Source organism: Strix aluco, chromosome 25 (assembly GCF_031877795.1).
Source record: "Strix aluco isolate bStrAlu1 chromosome 25, bStrAlu1.hap1, whole genome shotgun sequence".
Taxonomy (NCBI): domain Eukaryota; kingdom Metazoa; phylum Chordata; class Aves; order Strigiformes; family Strigidae; genus Strix; species Strix aluco.
The window spans coordinates 1,571,472-1,593,830 of record NC_133955.1 but is presented as its reverse complement, the minus strand read 5'-3'; the positions used below and the strand labels follow the sequence as shown (position 1 = coordinate 1,593,830).

The 22,359-nt window shown below is 57.7% G+C and overlaps 1 protein-coding gene across 5 annotated transcripts in view; it reads right to left on the bottom strand.

The window, feature by feature from the left end:
- Positions 1 to 22,359, bottom strand: part of CACNA1S (calcium voltage-gated channel subunit alpha1 S) — a 51,737-nt gene that overhangs the window by 528 nt on the left and 28,850 nt on the right. For 3 of the 5 annotated variants that reach the window (XM_074850511.1, XM_074850514.1, XM_074850515.1), the window contains 24 exons: positions 22,193 to 22,299; positions 21,674 to 21,761; positions 21,314 to 21,421; positions 20,428 to 20,480; positions 19,316 to 19,462; positions 18,834 to 19,035; positions 17,290 to 17,448; positions 16,833 to 16,943; positions 16,260 to 16,343; positions 12,801 to 12,857; positions 10,703 to 10,831; positions 10,025 to 10,090; positions 9,412 to 9,503; positions 8,767 to 8,926; positions 8,094 to 8,221; positions 7,571 to 7,667; positions 6,109 to 6,211; positions 4,954 to 5,055; positions 4,714 to 4,838; positions 3,216 to 3,344; positions 2,276 to 2,475; positions 1,493 to 1,557; positions 926 to 1,035; positions 170 to 286 (listed from right to left, as the gene is read on the bottom strand). In XM_074850511.1, the coding sequence (XP_074706612.1) occupies positions 170 to 286; positions 926 to 1,035; positions 1,493 to 1,557; positions 2,276 to 2,475; positions 3,216 to 3,344; positions 4,714 to 4,838; positions 4,954 to 5,055; positions 6,109 to 6,211; positions 7,571 to 7,667; positions 8,094 to 8,221; positions 8,767 to 8,926; positions 9,412 to 9,503; positions 10,025 to 10,090; positions 10,703 to 10,831; positions 12,801 to 12,857; positions 16,260 to 16,343; positions 16,833 to 16,943; positions 17,290 to 17,448; positions 18,834 to 19,035; positions 19,316 to 19,462; positions 20,428 to 20,480; positions 21,314 to 21,421; positions 21,674 to 21,761; positions 22,193 to 22,299 (2,739 nt within the window). The remainder of the gene's footprint in view (positions 1 to 169; positions 287 to 925; positions 1,036 to 1,492; positions 1,558 to 2,275; positions 2,476 to 3,215; positions 3,345 to 4,713; positions 4,839 to 4,953; positions 5,056 to 6,108; positions 6,212 to 7,570; positions 7,668 to 8,093; positions 8,222 to 8,766; positions 8,927 to 9,411; positions 9,504 to 10,024; positions 10,091 to 10,702; positions 10,832 to 12,800; positions 12,858 to 16,259; positions 16,344 to 16,832; positions 16,944 to 17,289; positions 17,449 to 18,833; positions 19,036 to 19,315; positions 19,463 to 20,427; positions 20,481 to 21,313; positions 21,422 to 21,673; positions 21,762 to 22,192; positions 22,300 to 22,359) is intronic. The other 2 variants (XM_074850512.1, XM_074850513.1) reach the window with 2 other exon arrangements.

Genomic DNA, 22,359 nt, shown 5'->3' with positions numbered 1-22,359 from the left:
ACCCTCATCTCCTTTTCCCTGTTGCCATCTGTGCTGGCACATACCTGCTGCTCACTCTTGTAGCTAAGCTTTGCCCCCCTCCTCCCAGACTGGCATGAGCATGGCACCCCTGCCCGCCCCCTTCACTCCCTGGCAGCCCCATCTTTCCCTCTGCCAGGCTGTGCCTTACCTCCTGAATGAGGAAGGTGATGGCCGGGGTGGAGGATGTACTTGGGTGACCGCTGTCACCCCGCTGGCAGCCCGAGCTGGATGCTGTTCCCGTCACAGTGCCATCCTCTCCGCGCAGCTGGGTGAGAGGAGCAGAGCTGCTGACTGGGTCTGGGCAATGCCCATGGAAGATCTCTCCCGTGTTAACGCGGGAGCTGCAGGTGCTGTCCCCAGCCTGGACACACGCTCCCATCCTGCTGGAGCTCCTGGGTCCGGGGCACCACCCGCAATGGGACCAGCAGGGCCACGGGGGCAGAGAGAGCTGGGAGCCAGCCCTTATCTCCATCTCCTGGCCTGGCACTGGCCGGGTGATGAGGCACTGTGGCCAGCCAAGGGCAGCCAGGGCAGTGTGGGAGCAAACCTGACGTACCCCTTTTTTCTGCCCTGACTCTGGAGGCAGCCGGGGAGCCAGAGAGATGCTGCTTCGAGCTGTCCCAGCTTGGATGAGCACCCCGTGCCCACTGTAGCAGCGGGGAGGGGCCCCCACTCCTTCCCTGAGCTGATCAGAAAGGGAAGCTCCAGCAAATGACTGTCCAGCTCTTGCAAGACCTCTTGTCCTGTCCTGCCCCAGCATCCTGGAGACCCGGCCAAAAAATCCTGGCTTCATGGCGGGGACCAGCTCCTCCTCAGCACAGCTGTGACAGCCTTTCCCAGGAGGGGAGGGAGGTTCACCCATGTCCCCTGCACGCTGCCTCTGGACATACATTTCCCCCTTTACCTCCTCGGGGAGAAGGTGCAGCCCTGATGATGGGTGACCCCCAGAGGTGGCCTCTCGCCTCCTGCTCAGCCTCCACTGCAGCCTCTCCATGGGTAAGGGGTGGTTGTGCTCTGGGAAGAGAAAAAGGTGGGGACATCAGATGGGCACAAAAGCAAGGACATCACTGCCACCCAGAGTTGGGAATGGGTTAACTAGACTGGGGGAACAAAAGGGTTTAGGAGTTCAGGACCAAGCAGAGTCCCAGCGCCTGCCCACTGCCCTGCGCTGGCTCCTCACTCATGGTTGGGAAGGAGAAGTCCCTGTTTGTGGAAATGAACACGGTCTTGTGGCCAGTCCTCCCCCAGCCCGAGGCACTGGTTCCATGCTCCATCACCCCGAGGGTGGGGAGGTGGGAGGAGGGTCTCCTGGAGCTCCCCAGACAGGTCCCACTGTGCTCAGGGTTCTCAGCTGACCTCCAAGGTGTTGGGGTCTGCGTCTCCTCCTCCTGCCTGCCAACATCAGTCCCTTCCCCCTGTGCTAGTCCTTGGGCTGGTCGAGATCCCCCAGAAGAACAATGCTGAGGCTCACCCTGCGCTGGATGCCTGGGTGCTGCTGGTACCTTCTTCCTCAGCACCTCATCCTCGTACTCCATCCTGGCAAGGGCAGGCAAGTGGTCAGCCTGATCAGGGACAATGTTCCAAGACCAACCCCACCCCACCTTCCCCACCCTGAGGGATGCAGCTGGGGGGGCAGATCAGGAGGGGCACCTGGGATGGAGGAACAGAGTGGAGACCCCAAGAAGTAGGATTAAGTACATCCTCTTACACTGGTGACCCTTGTCCCTTGTACCCACGCCAGGCAGGTGCTGGTGGCCCCTGCCTGGGCCTTGGCACTCAGAGTGGTGGGGAAGGGGGAAGGCTCGTTCCTGCCATCGCCGGAGCCCTGCTGTCCACCTCGAGCCTCACAGCACAAGGACGGCAGGAAGGGCATCACACATGCTGATGTGCAGAGACACATGGAGCCACTCTGCATGTTCTGGCAACATCTCTGGGAGTGCTAGGTTGGGGTTTGGGGACCAGTGAGGGGTGTCTGCCCTCCCTGTCCCCTTGCTTGGGCCCTGGATCACACCCCAAGGGCTGAATTTCTGCACAAAGCTCCTGTGTCCATGGAGCCACTTCCACAGCCAGAGCTCAATGCCTCCCAGTCTGCAGGGACCTCCCTGCTGAACTCATCCACTTCTCCAGACCTTTCCCATCCATGAAGAACCCCTGGGCAAAACCAACGTGCAGCCAGCTGCCAGCACAGCCCCGCCGGGGCACGGCCCAGCTCTGCCCCCCCTTGCCTGCCCACGCGAGGCTCACCAGCCCTTACCCCTCCAACCAGTCGCTGCTGTTGGCGTTGTTGACGTTGGTGTTGCCTTCCTGGGGGAAGTCATCGAGGAAGACAGGGGAATCGAGGTCCTCGCTGCCCACCTCTGTGAACTGCAGAGGCCTCTGGCTGGCCACCTGGGGCTGCAGAGGGCTGCTGGGCTCCAGAAAGCTGTCGACCTGGCCAAACAAGCCACCTGTCCTCTGCAACCAACAGGGAGGGCATCAGGGCAGGCCTGGAGCTCTGGGCTGCTCTGGGGCCATTCCCATGGCAGGAGACACGTGGGGGTGCCCATGGGAACTGCAGTCTCTCTGCTTGTCTCTCTGCTCAGGCCTCGCAGACCACAGGGTTTCAAAAGCCTCACTGCCCAGGTGGGGAAACTGAGGCACTGAGGGGTGATGGTCACACAACAGCGCTGGGATGACAGCCAGCCCTGTGCATGACAAACCCTGCCACCTCTGTGGGACAGCCCCAGCCGGTGGCATATCTGGACACAGCAGGAGGTGCAACCCTGCAACACCAACAGCTGCCCAGGCTGTCTCAGAGACTCCCAGGGAGCAGAAAGTGAATCTGTTCCTGCTCTGGTGATGATGACACCTGGGCTGTCTTGCCTTAGCCTGGCAGAAGGTGTGAGTGGGGCCCTCCAAACCTGCGGGTAAACATTCAGCACACCCCTGCCAGGCATATGAGCAGGGTCCTTTTACAGAGGGGAAACTGAGGCAGAGTGCAGGTTGCCCAGGATAACTCAACCAGGATGTCCTGATACTCAGGGAGAGGAAAGAAGTGCTTGCTGATCCACCTTGTGCTCCACGCTGTCTTTCATGGTCAGGCTCACCTCTGGACTGTCTGCCAGGTGCTGCCAGCCATGCTGACCCACCAACACATCAAAATGGGGGCTGGGTGGGACCACCATCACCTGGGGTGCCCTGAGGGCTGCACTCACCCTGTATATCCCTTCCTCCATGGCAGCCTCCACCATTGCTCTTTCCAGCTCCTCCTCAGCAGTCAAGTCCCCAGAAATGGCCCGATGGATTTCAGGAGCAGCTTCTTCTTCAATGCTCCTCAGCCCAGCCTGGTGAGGACAAGAGGCACAGCTGGATGTGGCCTGCCCCCCCCCCCCCCCCCCCCCCCCCCCCCCCACTTTGGGCTTTGAGAGGAAAGGTGATGAAGCATGCTCACCTGGTAAGGCACGCTGCCCTGCCAGGACTCCTACCAGTGACAGGTCATGGGTCATCCTGCGACTGCTTGGGGAAACAGCTTCTGGGCTAATGCTGTCCCACAAAGGGTTATGCTAAGGGCAACCTGGCAAAGGGTTGGGCTGGTGACGCCCAAGGGGTAGCTGTGCCTTTGACCCTGATCTGGAGTTACCGATCTGGGGCCTGGCTCTTTTCCTTGTTTTGCACCTTTGGGGCCCGGTCTTTTAACCCTACAAGTGATTTCCTCCCTATAAGGTCAGGAGAGGCTGGGGACATCCCAGCTGCTCTGGCCAGGCATATAAATCTTATAAATCATATAAATTTGGTCTCTTCTCCCAGGGAATTAGTGACAGAACAAGAGGGAACGGCTTTAAACTGCAACAGGGGAGGTTCAGACTGGACATGAGGAACAAATGTTTCCCAGAAAGAGTGGTCAGAGAGTGGAACAGGCTGCCCAGGGAGGGGGTGGAGTCCCCATCCCTGGGTGTGTTTAAGGGCCGTTTGGATGAGCTGTGGGGGGATGTGGGGCAGGGGAGAACTTTGTAGAGTCAGGCTGAGGGTTGGACTCGATGATCCCAAGGGTCTTTTACAACCTGAATGATTCTGTGATTCTATGAAATCCTCTCCCATCCCACCCTGACAGCATCCTTCAGGGCTGCTGTGCAGGCTTCTCTGACTGCAGTAATCCTGCTTGAGATCAGCCACCTCAGCCCTTCTCCACCTGATGTTGCACTGGGCAATGAGATGCTACAGACAGCACCATGCACACAGAATGATCCGCAACACTGCTAAGGTGAGAAAAGGGAGAAGACCCTGGGAATGGAGAAAAGCAGGTGGATAAGGGCCTGGATGGGCAGCATTTGGTCCAAACATCGGTCTGTGGTTTCCAGGTCTTAAAACTGCTTGGTGAGATATCAGACCCTGCTGAGCCCTCTCTGGGGCTGAAGTCAGTGGGTAGAGTCAAAAATCTCCTTTGCTTCCAGAGTCACCTGCACCCTGGAGACTAAGGTCACCCTCAGCGGTGAAGTGCTTGTTGCCAATTCAGCGCTGGTTCACTTGGGGCCACCCCATTTCCAGAGCCTGAGGCACAGCAGTCCCTATGTGTCACTGCAGCTCTGCCTCTCTAAGTCACCCTGGACTTCCCTGAGCTGGGGGAAGCCTCTTCCCTGATCTGCAGAGCTCCCACCACACCCTGCCTGTCTCCAGGACGGGTCACCCCTCCAACGCCACCCACATGCTACCAACCTGGATCTCCACAGGGTTCTTTTTGGGCCGGTACCCATAATACTCCTCCTGGCGCTTCATGAACTTCCTGAAATGCTCTTGGATGAGGAAAGTAGCATAGAATTTGCCCACTGTCACCTCATCATCTGGAGGGGAGGAAACCAAATTGATACGCCCATTGTAAGGCCCCAGGTTGTCGGAGCATGAGGCTCCGGGCAGGTGTCACTCTGCCCCTCTGGGAAGTACCAGCAGGTGACACACCTCCAATAGGTGGGATGACCTGGTCCAAAAGCTTCATACTCGTTCGCTTCCAGATTTTTTTGATAATGGCTCTGAGCTCCTCGTTGGCCTGTTCAAAGTTACCTGCGAGAAAAGCGAGCAGGACAGAGCAGTTCAATCCTAGGGAAATGTGAACATGAGTGAAGACAAAGCATGTGAAAACCTGGCCAGACTTCTCCAGGGCGTGACAGCTCCTCTCCAGCCTCCCACCCAGCAAAAATGAGCTTTGTAAGGATGAGACTTTGATTTTAGCAAAAAGACTTTAACTGTAGAGTGAGACAGACCTGGCAAATGGGTGGAGTGTTAGTGCCACCTCTCTGTTCTGGTGATCAACAACATTTCAACCTCCCCTTTGGTGCTCTCACAGGCTTTAACATTCCTGCTCGCCTGCAATCCCCATCTGTCCCCAGGCATGCTCGGAGACCTCCTGTGCTCCTCCCAGGGCTGCCCCCACTGTGAGGCCATGTTCCCTGCCCCAGCTGAGGGAGGACACCCATGCCACGCTGCCCCAGGGCTGACCGCTGCCCAGCCTCCCCTGCTGCCAGAGCTGCCTGCCCCAGCCTGGCCACAGAGCTGCCCGTGTGACACGGCCTAACCCAGAGCCTGGAAACCAGCTGCTGCGGCATCTTCCCAAAGCAGGGCTTTGCAACCCATGCTGCTGGCAAGGAAAGGGGGGAAAGCAACTCCTCCCCAGCACAGCTAAATTCAAAGAGAATCCGTCCCCTTCCATTCCAGTCTGAGATTGTAAATACGAGGGGAAATGCAGCGCTGGAGCAGGTGGTGCTATGCTGGGGGCAGGGGGAGATCAGGCCACACTCCAGTGTGGGAAGGGAGGCCAGTGGCTGCGCATTGTGGCATGGATGGGAATTCAGCCAGAACTGCTCTTGAGCTGTTCAGGGTGAAGTTACGCAGCTGGGGCCGCACTGGTTCACTCTTCAGGGCTGCAATGCACGTGCCTGCAACTAATAACGTCCTGCAGGCTTGGCCTGAGCAGCCCCATCATGTGTCCACGGTCTCTGGTCCGATGAGATAATTCATAGCATGAAGCCGAGGGTGGCACCACAGGCTCCAGCCCCACGGGCAACTCCCTGAGGGTCCCCCCATCCGGCCGTAGGGGCAGACAGCAGCAGCACTTACCTTCTGTCTTGATCTTGAGGGCTGTCCTCACCAGCGCAAAGAGGGTTGCATTGAAGGTGACAGTGCCATCGCTGTTGAGGGGCATGTTCATGCACACGAGACGCTGCACAGCAAACCCACAGTGTGAGCCCAGGCAGCAGCTCCCCACAAACACACGGCCTGTCCTGGCCGCAGGGCAGCCACGCTGCCTGGGGAGAGGCTCCGCTCCTGGCACTGAGCCCTCCCAGCTCTGCCAGCTCCACCCAGGCCCACGGGGCTCTGCACCACTGCTTGGCAGCACAGGGGCCAGGGGCAGCAACATCCCCCACGCTAACCAGCCAGCTAAACCAGACCAGGCTTCAAGGAGAGCGAGCTCAGATCTGTGGAAATAACCCCACCTACGGGGCACCGGTGCCATGGGAGGAAACCATAGAATCATTTAGGCTGGAAAAGACCTTTAAGATCATCGAGTCCAACCATAAACCTAACACTGTCAAGTCCACTACTAAACCATGTCCCAAGTGCCACATCTACACGTCTTTTAAATACCTCCAGGGATGGTGACTAATCGCTTCCCTGGGCAGCCTGTTGCAGTGCTTAACAACCCTTTCAGTGAAGAAATATTTCCTAATATCCAAACTAAAACTCTCCTGGTGCAACTCAAGGCCATTTCCTCTTATCCTATCACTTGCTGCTTGGGAAAAAGAGACCAACACCCCACCTCAATACAACCTCCTTTCAGGTAGTTGTAGAGAGAGATAAGGTCTCCCCTGAGCTTCCTTTTCTCCAGACTAAACCACCAGCCAGTGAGAGACACAGCACTGCTCTCAGGGAAATGGGAGTCATTCTGTGTTTTGTTCCACACTCCAAAAAGTGCCCCCAGGCTGCTGTGAGGGATCTGGGAATCAAACCTCCAGTGAATCTGCCCAAGAGCCATGAGGGGGGGTTACACCAGTCCCTGAGCCCCTGCCCATGTCGTTTTACACATCAGCCTCACACAGGTCCTGGATTTGTGCAGAATGAGCTAAGCCAGGAAAAGCGTACTCATGCCGATGTCTCCAGCTCCCTCAGTGCTATCAGCCCTTGGAAACAAACTTTTACAGCCCACTCGACGTGGCCAGATACTCAGGCCCAGCATTGCCCTCCTGTATGAGATGCAGGTGTGGGGCACCCCAGCATGGCTTGGGAGTCCCTCTGCACTGAGGGCTCCAGGCACAGACCAGCCCACTGGTGCCATCCTCCTTGGTGTGGGCGTGAGCACAGGCAAGTCTGAAACACATCAGCTCCATGCAGGTTAACAGCATCTCTCCAGGCCCCCAGAATACTCCCCTCCATTAAACACAAGAGGTCAGAGCACATGTATAAACCAGGACCCTGGGAATCTGGCTGCACTGCCACCCTCAGCCTCCCCGGGGAGGATGCACAGACAGCTTGGGAAAGATGCCCCTGTGCCCACAGACCCTGCCACCCCCTTGGCTCTTACCTTACAAGCTACACGGTGAGGGCAGAACTTCCCGAAGCCCAGGGGAGGCTGGATACGTCTCAGCAGAGTCACTACATCCAAGTGTTTGATTCTGCCCCTGCAGAGGCAACAAACTGCATCAGCAGTGTGGTGGCAGATGTGGGGGACAGTGGTTTGGGCAGGGGCTGGGTGGGTTCATCCTTGTGGCCTGTCCTGTGCTCCTGTGGTGGGCAAATCCCTAGACTTTCTTATTCTCTTCTTGGGAAAAGCAGTTGTTCCCTGTGGCACCAGACAGCAGATAAAGGTGCACAGTGGCATGGGAAGAGTTGGCAGCGTCACCAGGGCTGGATGAAGAGAGGACTGGAAGTCCCGTGTCCCCAAACATCCTGACGGCTTGTACCAGCCCTGGAATGCCACCTCTGAGACGCTGGGATCTAATTCTTAGACAGTGCCACAGCTCACGCTGCCGTGTGTGTCTCAGGGCAGCCCATCCCAGGCTCCCCATGGCCCACCCGCTCTGTGCCGCTCACCCCCTGTCACTCACTTGGCCTCAGGGTCATACTCAGCCCAGATCCGTTTGAACTCGTCCAGGTGATGGGGCCCAAGGATGGACCAGTCGCGTGTGAGGTAGTCAAAGTTGTCCATGATGACGGCCACGAAGAGGTTGATGATCTGAGGGCAGAGAAGCGGGTGTGAAGGACCCAAGTTAGGGCAGGGCCAAGCACTCAGTAGGTCCCTGGGCAGAAGGACAGTGACAACCCTCACAGCTGGCAGCGTGGAGCAGAGCAGTGCTGCCCGCAGGCCCCGGCCATGGCCATGGGAAAACGCAGGCAGATGTGTTTAGGAGAAGGGGTTTGGGTTCCCCTGGAGCCAGGGGATGCTGCGGGTCACCCCATGCAGGGCTGGGCTCCCACCCAAGGAGATCATGTGAACGACTGCAGCAGACACAGGGCATCTCTTCCCTCTTCACCCTTGCAAGAGTCAACACAGACAGATCTGGACAGCAGCGCACGGGGGCAATGGGAAGGGACTAACGGGGGATGCTGGGCCCCACAGGAGCGCGGTGTCAGGTTCACAGCATGGCTGGGTGGATGGGCCGGAGGATGATGCCCCTAGGAAGAGGGTGCTGTGGGCTCAGCCCCACGAGATGCAAGGCTAACTCAACACCAGGCACTGCCCAGGGCCAGCACCAGGGTGCCAAAGGGAGCCCTGCATACCAGGAAGGCGCAGAGCATGTAGAAGCTGATGAAGTAGAAGTAGGCGAAGCCCGTGCCGCAGGTGTATTCCTCGCCCTCGGCAAAGTCTGACTCGGGGTCGCACAGCTTGCCGTAGCTGCAATCCAGCAGGATCTCCTGCCAGGCCTCACCGGTCGCACACCTGGGGAGAGGGGATGCCGGCTGGTCCCTGCCTGTCCTGGGCACGCAGGGAGGGCTGCGGCCAGCCCAGCGCACAGGGAAACAGGGAGCCACTGGGAAAGGAGCTGCCAGGATCCTGGGCTTGCTGTGCTGCTGTGGAGAGTCTGTTATTGAAAGCTCCAAAGTGAAGTGTTTGGAGTCAAGGACTGCCTTGGGATGAGCTCTTGCTTCCCCTTGAGTTTCCTCACAATTCACAAACTAAAATCCAGTCTGAAACATTCAGAATAGAAACCCCAAAGTGCCCCTCTCTCCTGCAGCTCAGCTACACCAGGCAAACCAACAGCCACTCCTAAAATGCTTCCACCGCTGCAAGAAATTTTTCTGTAGGGCAAAAAAGAAATCGTCTACAGAAATGCTGGTCTCCCTCACTCCAAGCTGGTAGGCTCCCATGCCAACTCTGAGCCCAGTTCCCTTCTGGAGCTGCTTGCTCGCCAAGACAAAACTGACCTGAAGAGCAGCAGCACAGCTTGTGGAAAGGTTTGGAAGTTGTTGTTTCGGTTGATCTGGGTCCCGTCCACCATGGCGATCTTCCCAAACATCTGTAAATCACATTGTCAGGTCCCCAGCACCCTTTCTCAGGCACTGACCACCCTCCAGAGCATCCCTGCCCCTGAGCAGCATCCTTCTCCTCTTGTTTACTCAGCTTTGGGTGTCCCCAAAAGAGACTGAGACTGGGGTGTGGGTGCTCAGGGGCTCATGAGCTCCTTGGACATTCCTGCCTACGCTGAAAATGCCCCTGTCTACGCTGCACTTCATCTGGGCCAAGGAGACAAGGTCTTATGAACCAGGCACAAGCACTTGTGACTGTGTCTAGGTTGTGCTGTTGACTCCAAAACTACTATTTGCTGCGTGTCTCTGTTGCCCTAGCTGCAGCCCAGTGATGGGAGGAGGCTGCTGGGGCTGTAAACATCCCTGGAGACCAGGGTAAAATGGTCCCACTGTGTTCAAAGACTCAGGGAGTGCCCAGCAGAGCACCTAGTTCCTCTCCATTCCATCTCCCCAGATGCTATCAGGCTCAGGGCATCTGTTCAAAACCAGATCCCACCCCTGTGCCTCTCACCTGCATCCCGATCACAGCATAGATGAAAAAAAGCATCACAATCAGCAGGGCTACGTAGGGCAGAGCCTGTGACAAAAGGACCATGGCTTGTGTGAGATACCAGCCCAGCATCAAGGCAACCCAGGGACAGGAGGTTGGGTCTGGAGCTACTGCGTGACACCAGCACCCAGACCTCCATGTGGGGAGGGGACAGCTTGTTGTCTGCCTGTTCCTCTACCCACCCTCCCACAAACCCCACTCCCCAGTTCTCATGCATGAGAGGCTTATGCCAACCCCAGGGAGCACTGGGTCTGTGCAGCTGGGACGAAGGCTGAGCACAACCCACGGATACCCAGGGCTGAGGGAGCTGCCCAGGCTCAACAGCTGCGTGCTGAGATGCTGCAGCACACCCTTCAGCTCCCCACTCGGTGCAGAGCCCAGCCTTGTTGGGACCAGGGCTGACAGTCCAGCTCTGACATGTGGTGGTGTCAGCCAGGGAGACTCCCGACATCTTCCCACTGTGTTCTCCTACACAGCACAAGCCCTGGTCCAGTCTGAGGCCAGCAGCCTGCCAGCAGGGGAGCTTTCCTCCTCTGCCTGGTGAGGACATGCTGCTCGCCCCCCTAGCCTGAGGATCAGAGCTTGCTGCCAGCACAGGGCATGTGCTTGTCTGGGAGGGGAGCACTGTTCCTCACAGACCTGGAAGGACTTGATGAAGGTCCACAGGAGGGTCCTGACACCCTCCCCCCGGCTCAGCAGCTTCACCAGCCGCATCACCCGGAACAGGCGGAAGAAAGTGATGGAGACGCGGGAGTTGTCGTCAGAGTCCTGCAGGCAGAGCACAACACTTGGAGGGCAGCAGCTGCTGATGCCTCCAGGCAGACAAGGTGGGGTCCAGGTCCTGGGGGGGAAGAGTAACAAGATTCCCCCCGCCAGGCACCAGCCATGGTCCCCACAGCCCTTGCCTGCACGGAGGACCAGACTGCGGAGGGGATGTGCTGGCACTTTCCCTCCAGACTTCCCAGTGAGTTCCTCTCCCCAGCCCCACTGTCTCACATCTCTGCCCTCCCCCAGCTGCTCAGGATGCCTGGTTATGGGTACAAGAGCACTCCCGTTAGCTCGGGGGGTGGGACACTGCAGGGGATGGCATGCTGTAATGCGGACGGGGAGAGCTGTGCTGTTCACCCCACGCCAGACAGGGCCACCCAAGGACAGGCTCTCCAGGTTCTCACCAAGCAGGTATCGTATGGGATGCTCCCACCTCAGGGCCTATTTGTAAGGCCAGGCACTAGGCACATGAAGGGTTAATGCTGGGTGTTTAAGCACAGAAAGGGTGGTTTGAGAGTTCCCAGCAGGGCCTTCATGGACCAAAAAAGGGACTGAAGGCAGGGCAGCTCTGGGGCAGTGCTGCCCAGTGTCAGCCCTACCTGCAGTGATGCCTACTCTCTTGGGGTGGCTGCAGATCCCACCCTGGAGGGGCAAAGAGCCATGTCCCAGGGCTGGGGACTCCTGCGTTCAGGACAAAACGGGTAGGCAGGAGGGGACCCAGCAGGCACAGCTCCTGGGCTCAAAGGGCCAGGTTTTGTCCAGGAGCACCTGGGACACTGGCAGCTGGGAGATGCTGGGGGCTCAGTCACCTGCTCCCTTGGTTGCTGCAGCGCGGCACAGCCTCAGCCCCAGCCTTGGCCACCAGGAACCATGAGCAGACCCTCCCGGCCTCCACCAGGCACTGTCCATCCTGCCTCCACCACCGCTTGGGACGCCTTTCCTACTGCCCCTCGGCCTCCCAGAGCTTGGCTGCTGCCACTGGATCCCACTCACCCCCGTCACCCAGCCCCCCCACTCCCAGCTATTTCAGGGCAACAAAACCCAGCTGTAACCACCCCTCCCAGCAGCTCCGTCTTCCCCAGTCTGGCATTTTTGAGTTCCCAGGGCTACACTGGGAAACACCATTCCCTCTCTCCACCTCTCTTTCCTTTGCCTTTTGCTCTCCTAGTGCCCAGCGAGCACAGTGGTCAAGAAACTTCCCATCAGCTCCAGTGCACCATGTCCCCACCGCCAGGACCTGGGCAGTGCCCACCGAAGGCCAGCTTGCCCTCCACAGTTCCCAGCACCAGGGCCCTGGGAAGAGGCTCCAGCGCATGGGGCCCTGCAGCCAGCCCCTCCCCATTTTCAGAGCCCCTACAATAGCTCCTGCGTGCCAACCCAGGGCACCCCCACCCCACTGCAACCCCATGGTGGTCTCAGCCACCAGTGCAAGGCTTGTCCCACTCAGCCCCCAGCACATCAGGCCAGCAGCCACGGGCCACAGCCTGGGGGAAGGCACCGGGCAACAGCCGCCTCTCTAACCACTTCTCTGGCTACGAGTGTCAGAGGCTGCATTCACCCAGGCAAATCCCCTCAGCCCTTATACAGACAGAGTGATGGTCAGAGGAACCAAGGCCAACTGTCCTGCCCTCAGCAGCCAGGGACACCTTTGTTAGATGCTGTGTTCAGGTCAGATATCACGGCGCTGGGGGGTGGGATGGTTGGAGGGCAGGGCTGGGGTAGCACATGGACCCAGGAGGGCTGGGGAACAGCCCAGCACATCTCAGGGTGGGAAGGGGTGTCTGTGTGGGGGGTGTCTCACCCCAACTCCCTCTCAGCAAGGGGAGAGCTACACCCCAGAGAGCAGCTGGGTCTGGCGTGTCTTAGTAACATGCAGGACACATGCAAACACTGGCCACAGGCAGGCTGGCAGGGCCATGGGCAGCAAAGGGGAGGGGGCGCACGGCAAGCACATGCAGCTGGTATTTACAATGCTATCACAGCCTCCGCCCAGGCAGTACAATCCACCACTGGATGCAAGAACAGTCTGTCGAGAGAACAAGAGAGTCAGCAGAAGTGAGGCAGGAGTGAGAGGGAGGGAGGGATGGGTGGTTGCAGAAGATGACACAGACACAGAAGAAAGAGTAAGATGGAAACTGAGGACAAGAGGAGGAGCATAGGGGAAGGGCAGGCAGAGACCCCCCATCACCTGGGCTCATGGACAAAGACTTCTGAGGGGCAGAGGCAGCAGATGGCTAGCCAGGGAAACACACTGATCACAAGGGACTTACCACTTCTGTGCCCCACTGCACCTCACCTGCTGTGACACGTGTGTCTGGGGCAGGGGTGTATGGGCCAGGAAATCTGAGCCAAATCTCAGGACTGTATAATTTTGCTGCCTCTCACAGACACCCCCAGGTCAGGCCCAGGGCTGTGGCAGGTGGGATCAGGAGGGAAGGTGACCAGCTCGAGCCAACCCATGGCTCCTCTGCAGCAAGCCAGGCTGCTCTCAGCACGGCTGCTCCGACACCAAGACAAAACTGGTGCAGGTTTGCTGGGACTGAGCTCCGAGACTGGTAGTCCCATGTGTTGGTAGGAGGCAAACCATGGCCTGGCACCGTTCACCCACTAACCAAGAGGCAGGAACTGCTGGTCTGCACACACACAGGGCACACACAGGGCACACACATTCACACGCAGAGGAGTGCTCGCTCACACACACACACACACACACACAAACCCTGAGACTTCTCAAAGCTGGCTGGAGACACACTCCTCTGCAGAGAGCCTAGGATACTCTGGAGCAGGGAGACTCCTTCCCAGTGCAGACACCAACACCTGACCCTTGGTGGGGTGGCCCAGCCCCAGCACCCCCTGCACAGACCAGCCTCAGTCCTGCGGGCCCAGCAGGAGGCTTTGGGTAGGCTGGGAGGGCCGGGCCTTGCGAAGGGGCTGAGCTTCCAGGGCAGGCAGTGGCAGGAGTTACAGAGCAGCACGGATGCTGCCAGCCCCCTACACCTCAGAGCCTGGGGTAGCACTGCCAGCGAGGCCCCATCCCTACTTCCCTCCTGCCCCAGACCCCTCAATACCCCTTGGGATCTGGGGGAACTCGATGACCATGAGGATCTGGCTGTGGTGGCTAGCAGAGGGCTCCTGACAGCACAACTGTCCCCACCGCCTCACCCTGACAGCCACACACAGAGACATGAGGGAGGAGAAAAGAGGCAGAATGGAAAGAGAGAGGAGGAGAGGACAGACTTTGCAAACCAGAGTCGCGTGCCTGGGTGCCACTAGGAATGGCTCGGCTGCTGTGAGCTGTCACCCACCATCCCTGCACCACGGGGCAGGCCTGTTTTGTGAAGGACACCCTCCTGAAAACACTGTAGCCCCAAGGTCTGCCTGTGCCTGCAAGGTGATCTATGATGGGCGCAGTGGTGACAAACAGCTCCTGGGGACCAGAGGTAACAGACCCACCTTGCAGTGACCTCTCAGCGGGGAGGAGACTTACTGGAAGGAGAGGTGAGGTTGCCCCCCGCCCCCCCCCAATCCTAATCCCTCTGCACATCACCAGATGGCTGGGAAAAACTTGGCGATGCTGGGAGAGATGTGGCTGTGGTGGAGAAGAAAGCACATAGAGGAAGGTTGGGGCAGGCATGAGGGGCTCTGCTCTCAGGAGGGGACATAGGTGGTCACTGGGGCACCAGGCCTGCCAGAGCAGGACTGCCTGTGACAGGGGTCCCTGAAGAGCTTGGGGATGGGGAGGGGAGGCCAGTGCTCTTAGTGCCCCAGCACCCAGACCTGGGGGAGAGGACCAGTGAAGCTCAGGCCATATAGGATCATTCTTGAAATCCTGCCTGGCCCTTCTGCACAGCCCTGTCACTGCCAACAGCGTTGTGGCACACAGAGCACAGGGCCTGGGTCAGTCCCTGCCAGACCAGCCAGGGCACCAGGCTCCTCCGGGTGCCTGTGACCTGTGTCCCTGGGCATCCTCATGGAGCCACGGCCAAGCCCGGCAGTACCCTGGCACCTGGGCCAATTGACCTGCTTCCTCGCTCCATGGGCACTGAAAATCTCTGCCCAGTGCAGGGCCTTGAGCACCCTTTGAACTTCATTTCTGAGTGACAACAGGATGGGGAAGGAGGTAGAGCACTAGGAAATGATACCCTACAGGCAATAGGAAACCAGATCACAGGTACAGAGAACTGGTGGTCCAAGGATGGGGTCCTGGAGGACCTGGTGACAGATGAAAGCTGCTGGCACTGGCATGAAATCTGGGAGCTTGTCAAGGCTCAGAGGCTAGAGGACGGCAGTACTGACGTGCAGGTTGTGCAGGGAGGAGCATGTTGCTGTCACGGGAGGATGGTGGATGGTTTTGCTCATTCCAGCTCTGTGAGGCCTGGGCCACCCTCCAGAGAAGAAGGTGACTGCCACCAAGGGCCCCTGATCATCCTCTTTTCCCTGGCACAGAGAACAGCTGAAGGTCACCCTGTGCAGGAGTGGCAGTGACAGCAGCTCTGCCAGACAGCCCTGCAGTGCACTGGAGCTGGCAAGCCCTGCTCCCGAGAGGAGACAGCATGCGAATTCACTAGAGAGGGTTAATCTATAATCTACCCGATCCTACAGCTCCTTCTAGAGTTACCATCAGATCTGCTAAACGCAGCACACCATCTCCTGGTGCAGAGGGGCATTTTCAGTGCTAGGCACGGGCTGCGGATGTCCCAGTGCTATGAAAGGCAGTGGCATGCTGGCTTCCTAGCACTGCTCTGAAAATGCTCCCAGCAGAGCACTTACCATATAGCCACTGCCTGCAGCCACCCAGCCACGCAGCTTATATGGTGTAGAGCTTCTGAAATAGTGTATCGCTTATAGACACGCACACATATACAGTCAGTGTGTGTATATGTATGGGTCACTGTATGAAGGGACACATGCAAAGCAAATGCCTTGAAATTTGATGTGTCTGATCTTCCCCCGGCATGGGACAGGAGTGTCTTGTAGGTACAGGGAGCTGTGGGAACCCTTTTTTCTTCCCACCTGCACTGATCTGAGGCTGGACACGGTGACTGCCTGTCCAGGTGCACGCACGGGGAAGACAGGCAGGGTGAGTGGGCAGGGGCTGGCATTGCTGCTCATGGTCCAGTCCTGAGCGACTGGACTGTTTTCCATCGGATCCCAGTGCCTATAGATTCAGGGGATGGGAGGGGGCAGTGTCTCACGCTGGCTGGCTAGGGATGGTCCCCTCTGTTTAAACAGTGCTTTAAGGTCCACAGGGCCACAGCTGTGATCTCCACATGCTCATGCCACGGGATGATCCTGGCTTGTCCCTCCTCAGCGAGGAGAGGACACCAGCACTCTGCAGAGCCACACTGGCATCTCTGTCTTGCCTCAGGCAGTGCTGGCAGCGGTGCTCTGCAAGGACACCTTCATGCCTGAGCAGCCTGACACTTACGTCAATCTCGCTGAGGATGACATCAATGATGCTGCCAATCACTATGAGGAAGTCGAAGACGTTCCAGGGGTCCCCGAAGTAGCCCTGCCAGGGAAGAGCCAGAGAAAAGGAACAAACATTCAAGAGTTAAATCAAGAAGAGAGATGCTGGAGCCCAAAGGAAGGAGTGCCAGAAGGATCACCAGTGATCTCTGGCACCTCAGGGAGAGCCAGAAGGAGGGATGATGGTCAGACCTTGTACCCTCTGGTCAATTGTTTGGTCCTGTATTGCCATGGGGTGAATCGAAGTGGCTAGACCTATGTCCCCACCAGTGACAGATGACCCTGAAGATGGGAACAATGGCCGGCTGGATTGGCTTGGACTTGGCTAGCAAGGGTAGCCCTGACAAACAGTAGTCCTTCCAGAAACTAATAGGACCTGCGCACGGGGGTCCCCAAGGGTGTCACAAGAAGTTCTCTGGAGTTGCAGGGCTGGGGGTGCTTGTACTCCAGAGATGCGAAATGCAGTGTAAAAGGACTCCCCGAGCCTCACCTGAGGCCCTCTCCTGCTCTCCAGACCATGCCCTCCTCTCACCTTGACTTTAAAGGCCATGAGCTTGAGGATCATCTCCAGGGTGAAGAGGACGGTGAAAGCCACATTGAGGATGTCTGAGACGTGGTTCATTTCTGCAGACTGATTGTAATGCTGAGGAGAAGACAGAAGGAGCTTTGTTAGCCCACGGCAAATCCAGCCTCCGTTGTGAGCTCAGAGGCCTGTGCTGGATACAGAACCCACCCCGCCTCCCCCAGACCTATGGCTCAGCAGTGGTCAGCAAGAAGGAAATTTGCCCCCTGCAGCCCCTTCTCTGGGGTCCCCACATCCAACCAGTCCCACTTGGCCCCTGTCCCCAGGAGCACACACCACAAGCTTTGCTGTGTAGGAAAGACCTCCTTCCTCCCCAGAAGTTCTCTTGGAGGTGGCAGGGCTGAGCTAGCCCATCCACTGCCCTGCACAACCCCCCATCACCCGTGGTGGGCACTGTACCCCTTACCTGCATGCCCAGGCAGATGGTGTTCAGCAGGATCAGGAAGAACATGAGGTACTCAAAGTAGGAGGAGGTGACCACATACCAGATCTGGTACTGGTAGGGGTTCTTGGGGATGTAGCGCCGCAGCGGGCGAGCCTTCAGTGCATACTGCACACACTGGCGCTGGGGAGGGGAGCACAGGTGTGACCCCATGGCGGGGCACAGGGCAGGGCCAGGGGCACAGGCCCAGAATCAGCACCACTGGCAACACTGCACATCCCCAGACACGAGTTGGATCCCCCCTTCTCTCCCAGCCCAGCCACAGCGATGGTTCAAGTATCTGCTGTGCTTCCTACAAACAAACCCCAGGGCACTCACATGGGACCAAGTTTCCAAAGCCACTGCTTGCCTCCAAAAACTGCCACGCTGCCCTTGTACCAACCTCTCCAGTCCTGAGCATGCCTGGTTATCACAGCACTTCCCCAAGGTCTCTCAGGGCTGACCAAGAGCCTCCTGAAGACATCACATGAACCAGAGGTGAAGAGGGCACTGAGTTTTCTCTCTGCACCTGAGAGGTGCTGAGCAGGCCCCTCCTTCCCCAGCAGGCCAGGTCCACCTCTGCTGGGTTCACGTGCAGCTCACATCACCCCGGCACCCCCAGCTCACGGTGCCCGTGCTGCCTCCGCAGGCTCACTCAGCACAGGAGCGTGCCAGCACCTCCTTCGGGCCAGCAAGCATCCCGGTCTAGCTGTCCTCCCCAGCGTGTGCCATGTCCTCTGCCAATGCCAGTCTCACTTCTGCTGCCTTCAACCTTGATGTCCCCAGTCCGAATCACAGCATGACAGCATCACAGAAGGGCTGGGAGTGGAAGGTTCCTCTGGAGGTGGTCCAGTCACAGTTCCCTGCCCAGCTAGCACATGCTGCCCAGGACTGCGTCCAGTTGGGTTTTGAATACCTCCGAAGATGGAGACTTCACAACCTCTCTGGGCAACCTGTTCCAGTGCTTGACCACACTCACCATAAAAAAGGGGTTTTTCTAATGTTGAAGTGGAATTTCTTGTTTTCTTCAGTTTGTGCCCACTGCCTTTTGTCCTGTCACTGGGCACAACTGAAAAGAGCCTGGCTCCATCTTCCTTACAGCCTCCCAGTGCGTATTTATACACATAGGTAAGATCCCTATGTGCCTTCTCAACACCACTCAGCTCTCAGCCTCTTCTTATATGACAGATGCTCCAGACTCTCAATCATCTCAGTGGCCCTTTGCTGGACTCAATCCAGTACGTCCATGTCGCTTCTGTACTGGGGAGCCCAGAACCAGACTGAACCCTCTGCCCCAGCTCAGTCTGGGCACCCTACCCGCACCAGAACACCCGCTCCCTGGTCCACTCTGCCTTCCCCTTGCGAGGCCTGCGCTGTGCCAGGCCTGGGTCCAGCAGCGAACAGACCTGGGGCAAGTTCAACTCGTCTGTGCCTGCAGTACCACCACTATGGGCTGCCCCAAAGCAGCCAGGCTCAGCTGGGCCAGATCCTGGGCCCTCCATCTTGGCCTATCCCAGCAGTCTCATTACCTGGTTCTTGTCCAGCTCACAGTTCTTGTACTCGCTCTCTCCCTGCTCCTGGAAGGTGACAATGACAAAGCCCACAAAGATATTCATCATGAAGAAGGCAATGAGGATGATGTAGATGATGAAGAACATTGCAATCTCCACCCGGTAGTTGTAGATAGGGCCTGTATCCTCGGCGTTAGTGTCAATGGCCATGTATAGCAGCCTACAGGAGGGAAAGCAAGGCAACAGAGATCCTAATTAGGTGGGAAAGACCATCTTTCCCCTTGAAGGTTATGGAGACCTCTGGGGACATCCCAAATCCAACACCGGTGGGACAGGGCTGCTGAGATGACCTTGTCAGCTCCATAGCCACTGCCAGGATGGCCAGCCCTGCTCCTCCGCCTGGGCAGCTCTTCTTTCTTTACCATGGTAAAGGCCTGCTGCAGTGACCTGCTCCCAGCACAGACCCATCCCTCGGAGGCCCCGCGCGCAGCCAGACTCACTGTGGCCAGCCCTCGAAGGTGGAGACAGTGAAAAGCGACATCATGGCTGAGAAGACGTTGTCAAAGTGGAAGTTGCTGTGCAACCAGACACGCTCCTGTAGCTCAATCTGCGTGGGGTCCCCGTCCACGTAGTTGATGAAATAACCCCTGCAGCAGAAGGGATGCGGTGCTTACCAGGCAGGGCCCCCTCCAGCCCACCCGCTGCGGTGCTGGCCCAGGGTTCTTTCACAGAATCCCAGAATCATTCAGGTTGGAAAAGCCCCTCGGGATCATCAAGTCCAACCCTCAGCCCGACTCTACAAAGTTCTCCCCTACCCCACATCCCCCCACAGCTCATCCAAACGGCCCTTAAACACACCCAGGGATGGGGACTCCACCCCCTCCCTGGGCAGCCTATTCCACTCTCTGACCACTCTCTCTAGGAAAAATTTTTTCCTCCTGTCCAGTCTGAACCTCCCCTGTTGCAGTTTAAAGCCGTTCCCTCTTGTTCTGTCACTAATTCCCTGTGAGAAGAGACCAGCACCAACCTCTCCACAACGTCCTTTCAGGGAGCTGTAGAGAGTGATGAGTCTCCCCTCCCCTTCTCCTCCTCACACTGAACAGTCCCAGCTCCTTCAATGGCTCCTCACAGGATTTATTCTCCAGGCCCTTCCCCAGCCTCGTTGCCCTCCTCTGCCCTCGCTCCAGCCCCTCGAGATCTCTCTCGGATTGAGGTGCCCAAAACTGGACACAACACTCCAGGTGTGGCCTCACCAGTGCAGAGCACAGGGGGACTGTCACCTCCCTGCTTCTGCTAGTCACACTATTTCTAGCACAAGCCAGGATGCCGTTGGCTTTCTTGGCCACCCGGGCACACTGCTGGCTCATGTTCAGCTGCTTGTCCATTAGAACCCCCAGATCCTTTTCTTCCAAACAGCTTTGGTCCCTGGGAGGGCAGGATAGCCCTGTGCTTGCTTCTGATTTATTTCAGGGTGAGGGAGAACAGCACGAGACCTCAGCTCTGCTTTTTGGATGCAACATCCCCATGCAGGAACACAAGTGGCCCCTGCCACACCCCCCCCTCCCATCCCTGGCCACTGCCCTGCTGGGGCTGAGCTGCAGCGAGCTCTTACCTGCATTCCTTCTCCGTCATCTTGGATGGATCTGTGCATCTATAGAACTTGCCCTGCATTTAACAGAGATCAGAAGAAGCTATGATTTTGCTGTGACTTCAGAAGCCCTGGGGAGTTTTGACTTTTTCACAGCCCACCATCAGTCCCTACCCTGCCTCCACGCTGACTCTGACCCCTGCCTCACCCCACCGCTGGCTTCCCCACTGGGCATGCCAATGCAACCCAGTTCACAGGGTGTTTCAGGAGCCATAGCAGACCCTGGGGTCAATCCCAGGCTGAGATAAGTTGCCTAGTGATGGATACAAATCTTCCAGGGCCCTGAGCTGAGACCTATCTAAGTCATCCTATCTGGGAACCAACTATTTGGAAAATAGGGAAGAAAGCAGTAACCACAGAATTAACTAAAAGTTAAGGTATGCTGACAGGTCTGCTCAGTCTGCAGGGTGTCCCGAAAGCTCCTCCCATGGCTGGGAATTTAAGCTCAATTATTATAACAAAGCTGAATTCAGCCAGGGCCAGCTCTTGCCAAGGCCCAGAGAGCAAGAGTGGTGCTGTGAAAAAGGAAACACTTTACATCCAAAGTGCAGAGGAAGTCAGAAGCACTTGCTGCCTTAGAAAGGGGAAACTGAGGCACTAAGTGAGGTGAGGCAGCTGGTCCCTTTATGTGTGCTGCCTGGATGTGGCAGTATCCTGAGTGTTTCCTGCTCTCCTTCCACTACCAGGCGGTCTGCTTCAGGCAGGTCGGTCTTCTTGCAGAGCACAGAGAGTATGGCCTGTGCTGACCTCAACACTGGGAGACACCATCCCCAAGAGCTACGACTAGAAGAGCCTGTCCAGGATGTGCCTGAGCAGGACGTCTCTCCTGCCCCTTTGAGACACCTCTCACCTTGAAGAGCTGGACCCCAATGCAGGCAAACATGAACTGCAGCAACGTCGTGACGACCACAATGTTACCAATAGTCTTGATGGCCACGAACACGCACTGGACCACGTGCTGAGAGAGTCAAGGACAGCACACACGTGAGCACAGCTGGGGCCAGTCCCTGCTGCGTGTCCCACACCCTCTCACTGCAGGGATGGGCCCCACGAAGACGGGAGCCTGCTGAGAGCAGCGGGGCGGGGCAGATCCCTTCCACAGATGGGGAGTGGGAACGGGGCTCCCAGTCCCCCAAACCCCACAGGGCACGACACCTGCCACATAACCTCATGTGAGGCCGAGGACCCCCAGCCCCAGCCTCCTTCTTACCTTCAGCCCCTTTGCCCTGTTAATGGCTCGCAGAGGCCTCAGCACTCTCAGCACCCGGAGGATCTTCACCACTGAGATGGTACTGGACCTGAGGAGGAAGGCAGAGCTGACATGGGGAGATTCCCCTGCCCAGGCCAGCCTGGCACAGCCTCACCAAGAAGCCACAGAGGCCAGGCTGGGACCAGGGATGAGGGGCAAAGGGATGGCAGAGACATGCAGGTGTCACTAAGCCATCACCCCACATAAGGCCAAGGGACACTGGCAGCTGGAGAAAGCAGCTCCAAATTTAATTCCTACCCAGATCTTCACCTTTGCCACTCAAGGAGTTTGCCTCCCTGCCTCCCAGTTGTCTGTGCCCTGTCCCCCTCAGCATGATTTGATGGACACTAACACATGGAGTAGTGCCCAGCCCTTGAGCTGGCTGCTCCTCCTCCATCCAGCACAGAGAGCTGCAGCAACCAGCGGCCCTGCCAGGTTAAACAAACTAGTGCCCACCCTGCGAAGCATGGAGGTGCTTACTCGATTCCCATGGAGATGAGGGAGACAGCGACCACCAGCAAGTCGAGGATATTGAAAGAGTTCCTGCAGAAGGAGCCTTTGTGCAGGAAAGCACCATAGGCTGTCATCTGGGGAGCACAAGGAGTTAGAAGAGAGGCCAGGCAGGGGTCAGGGCCATGGTCCCTCCA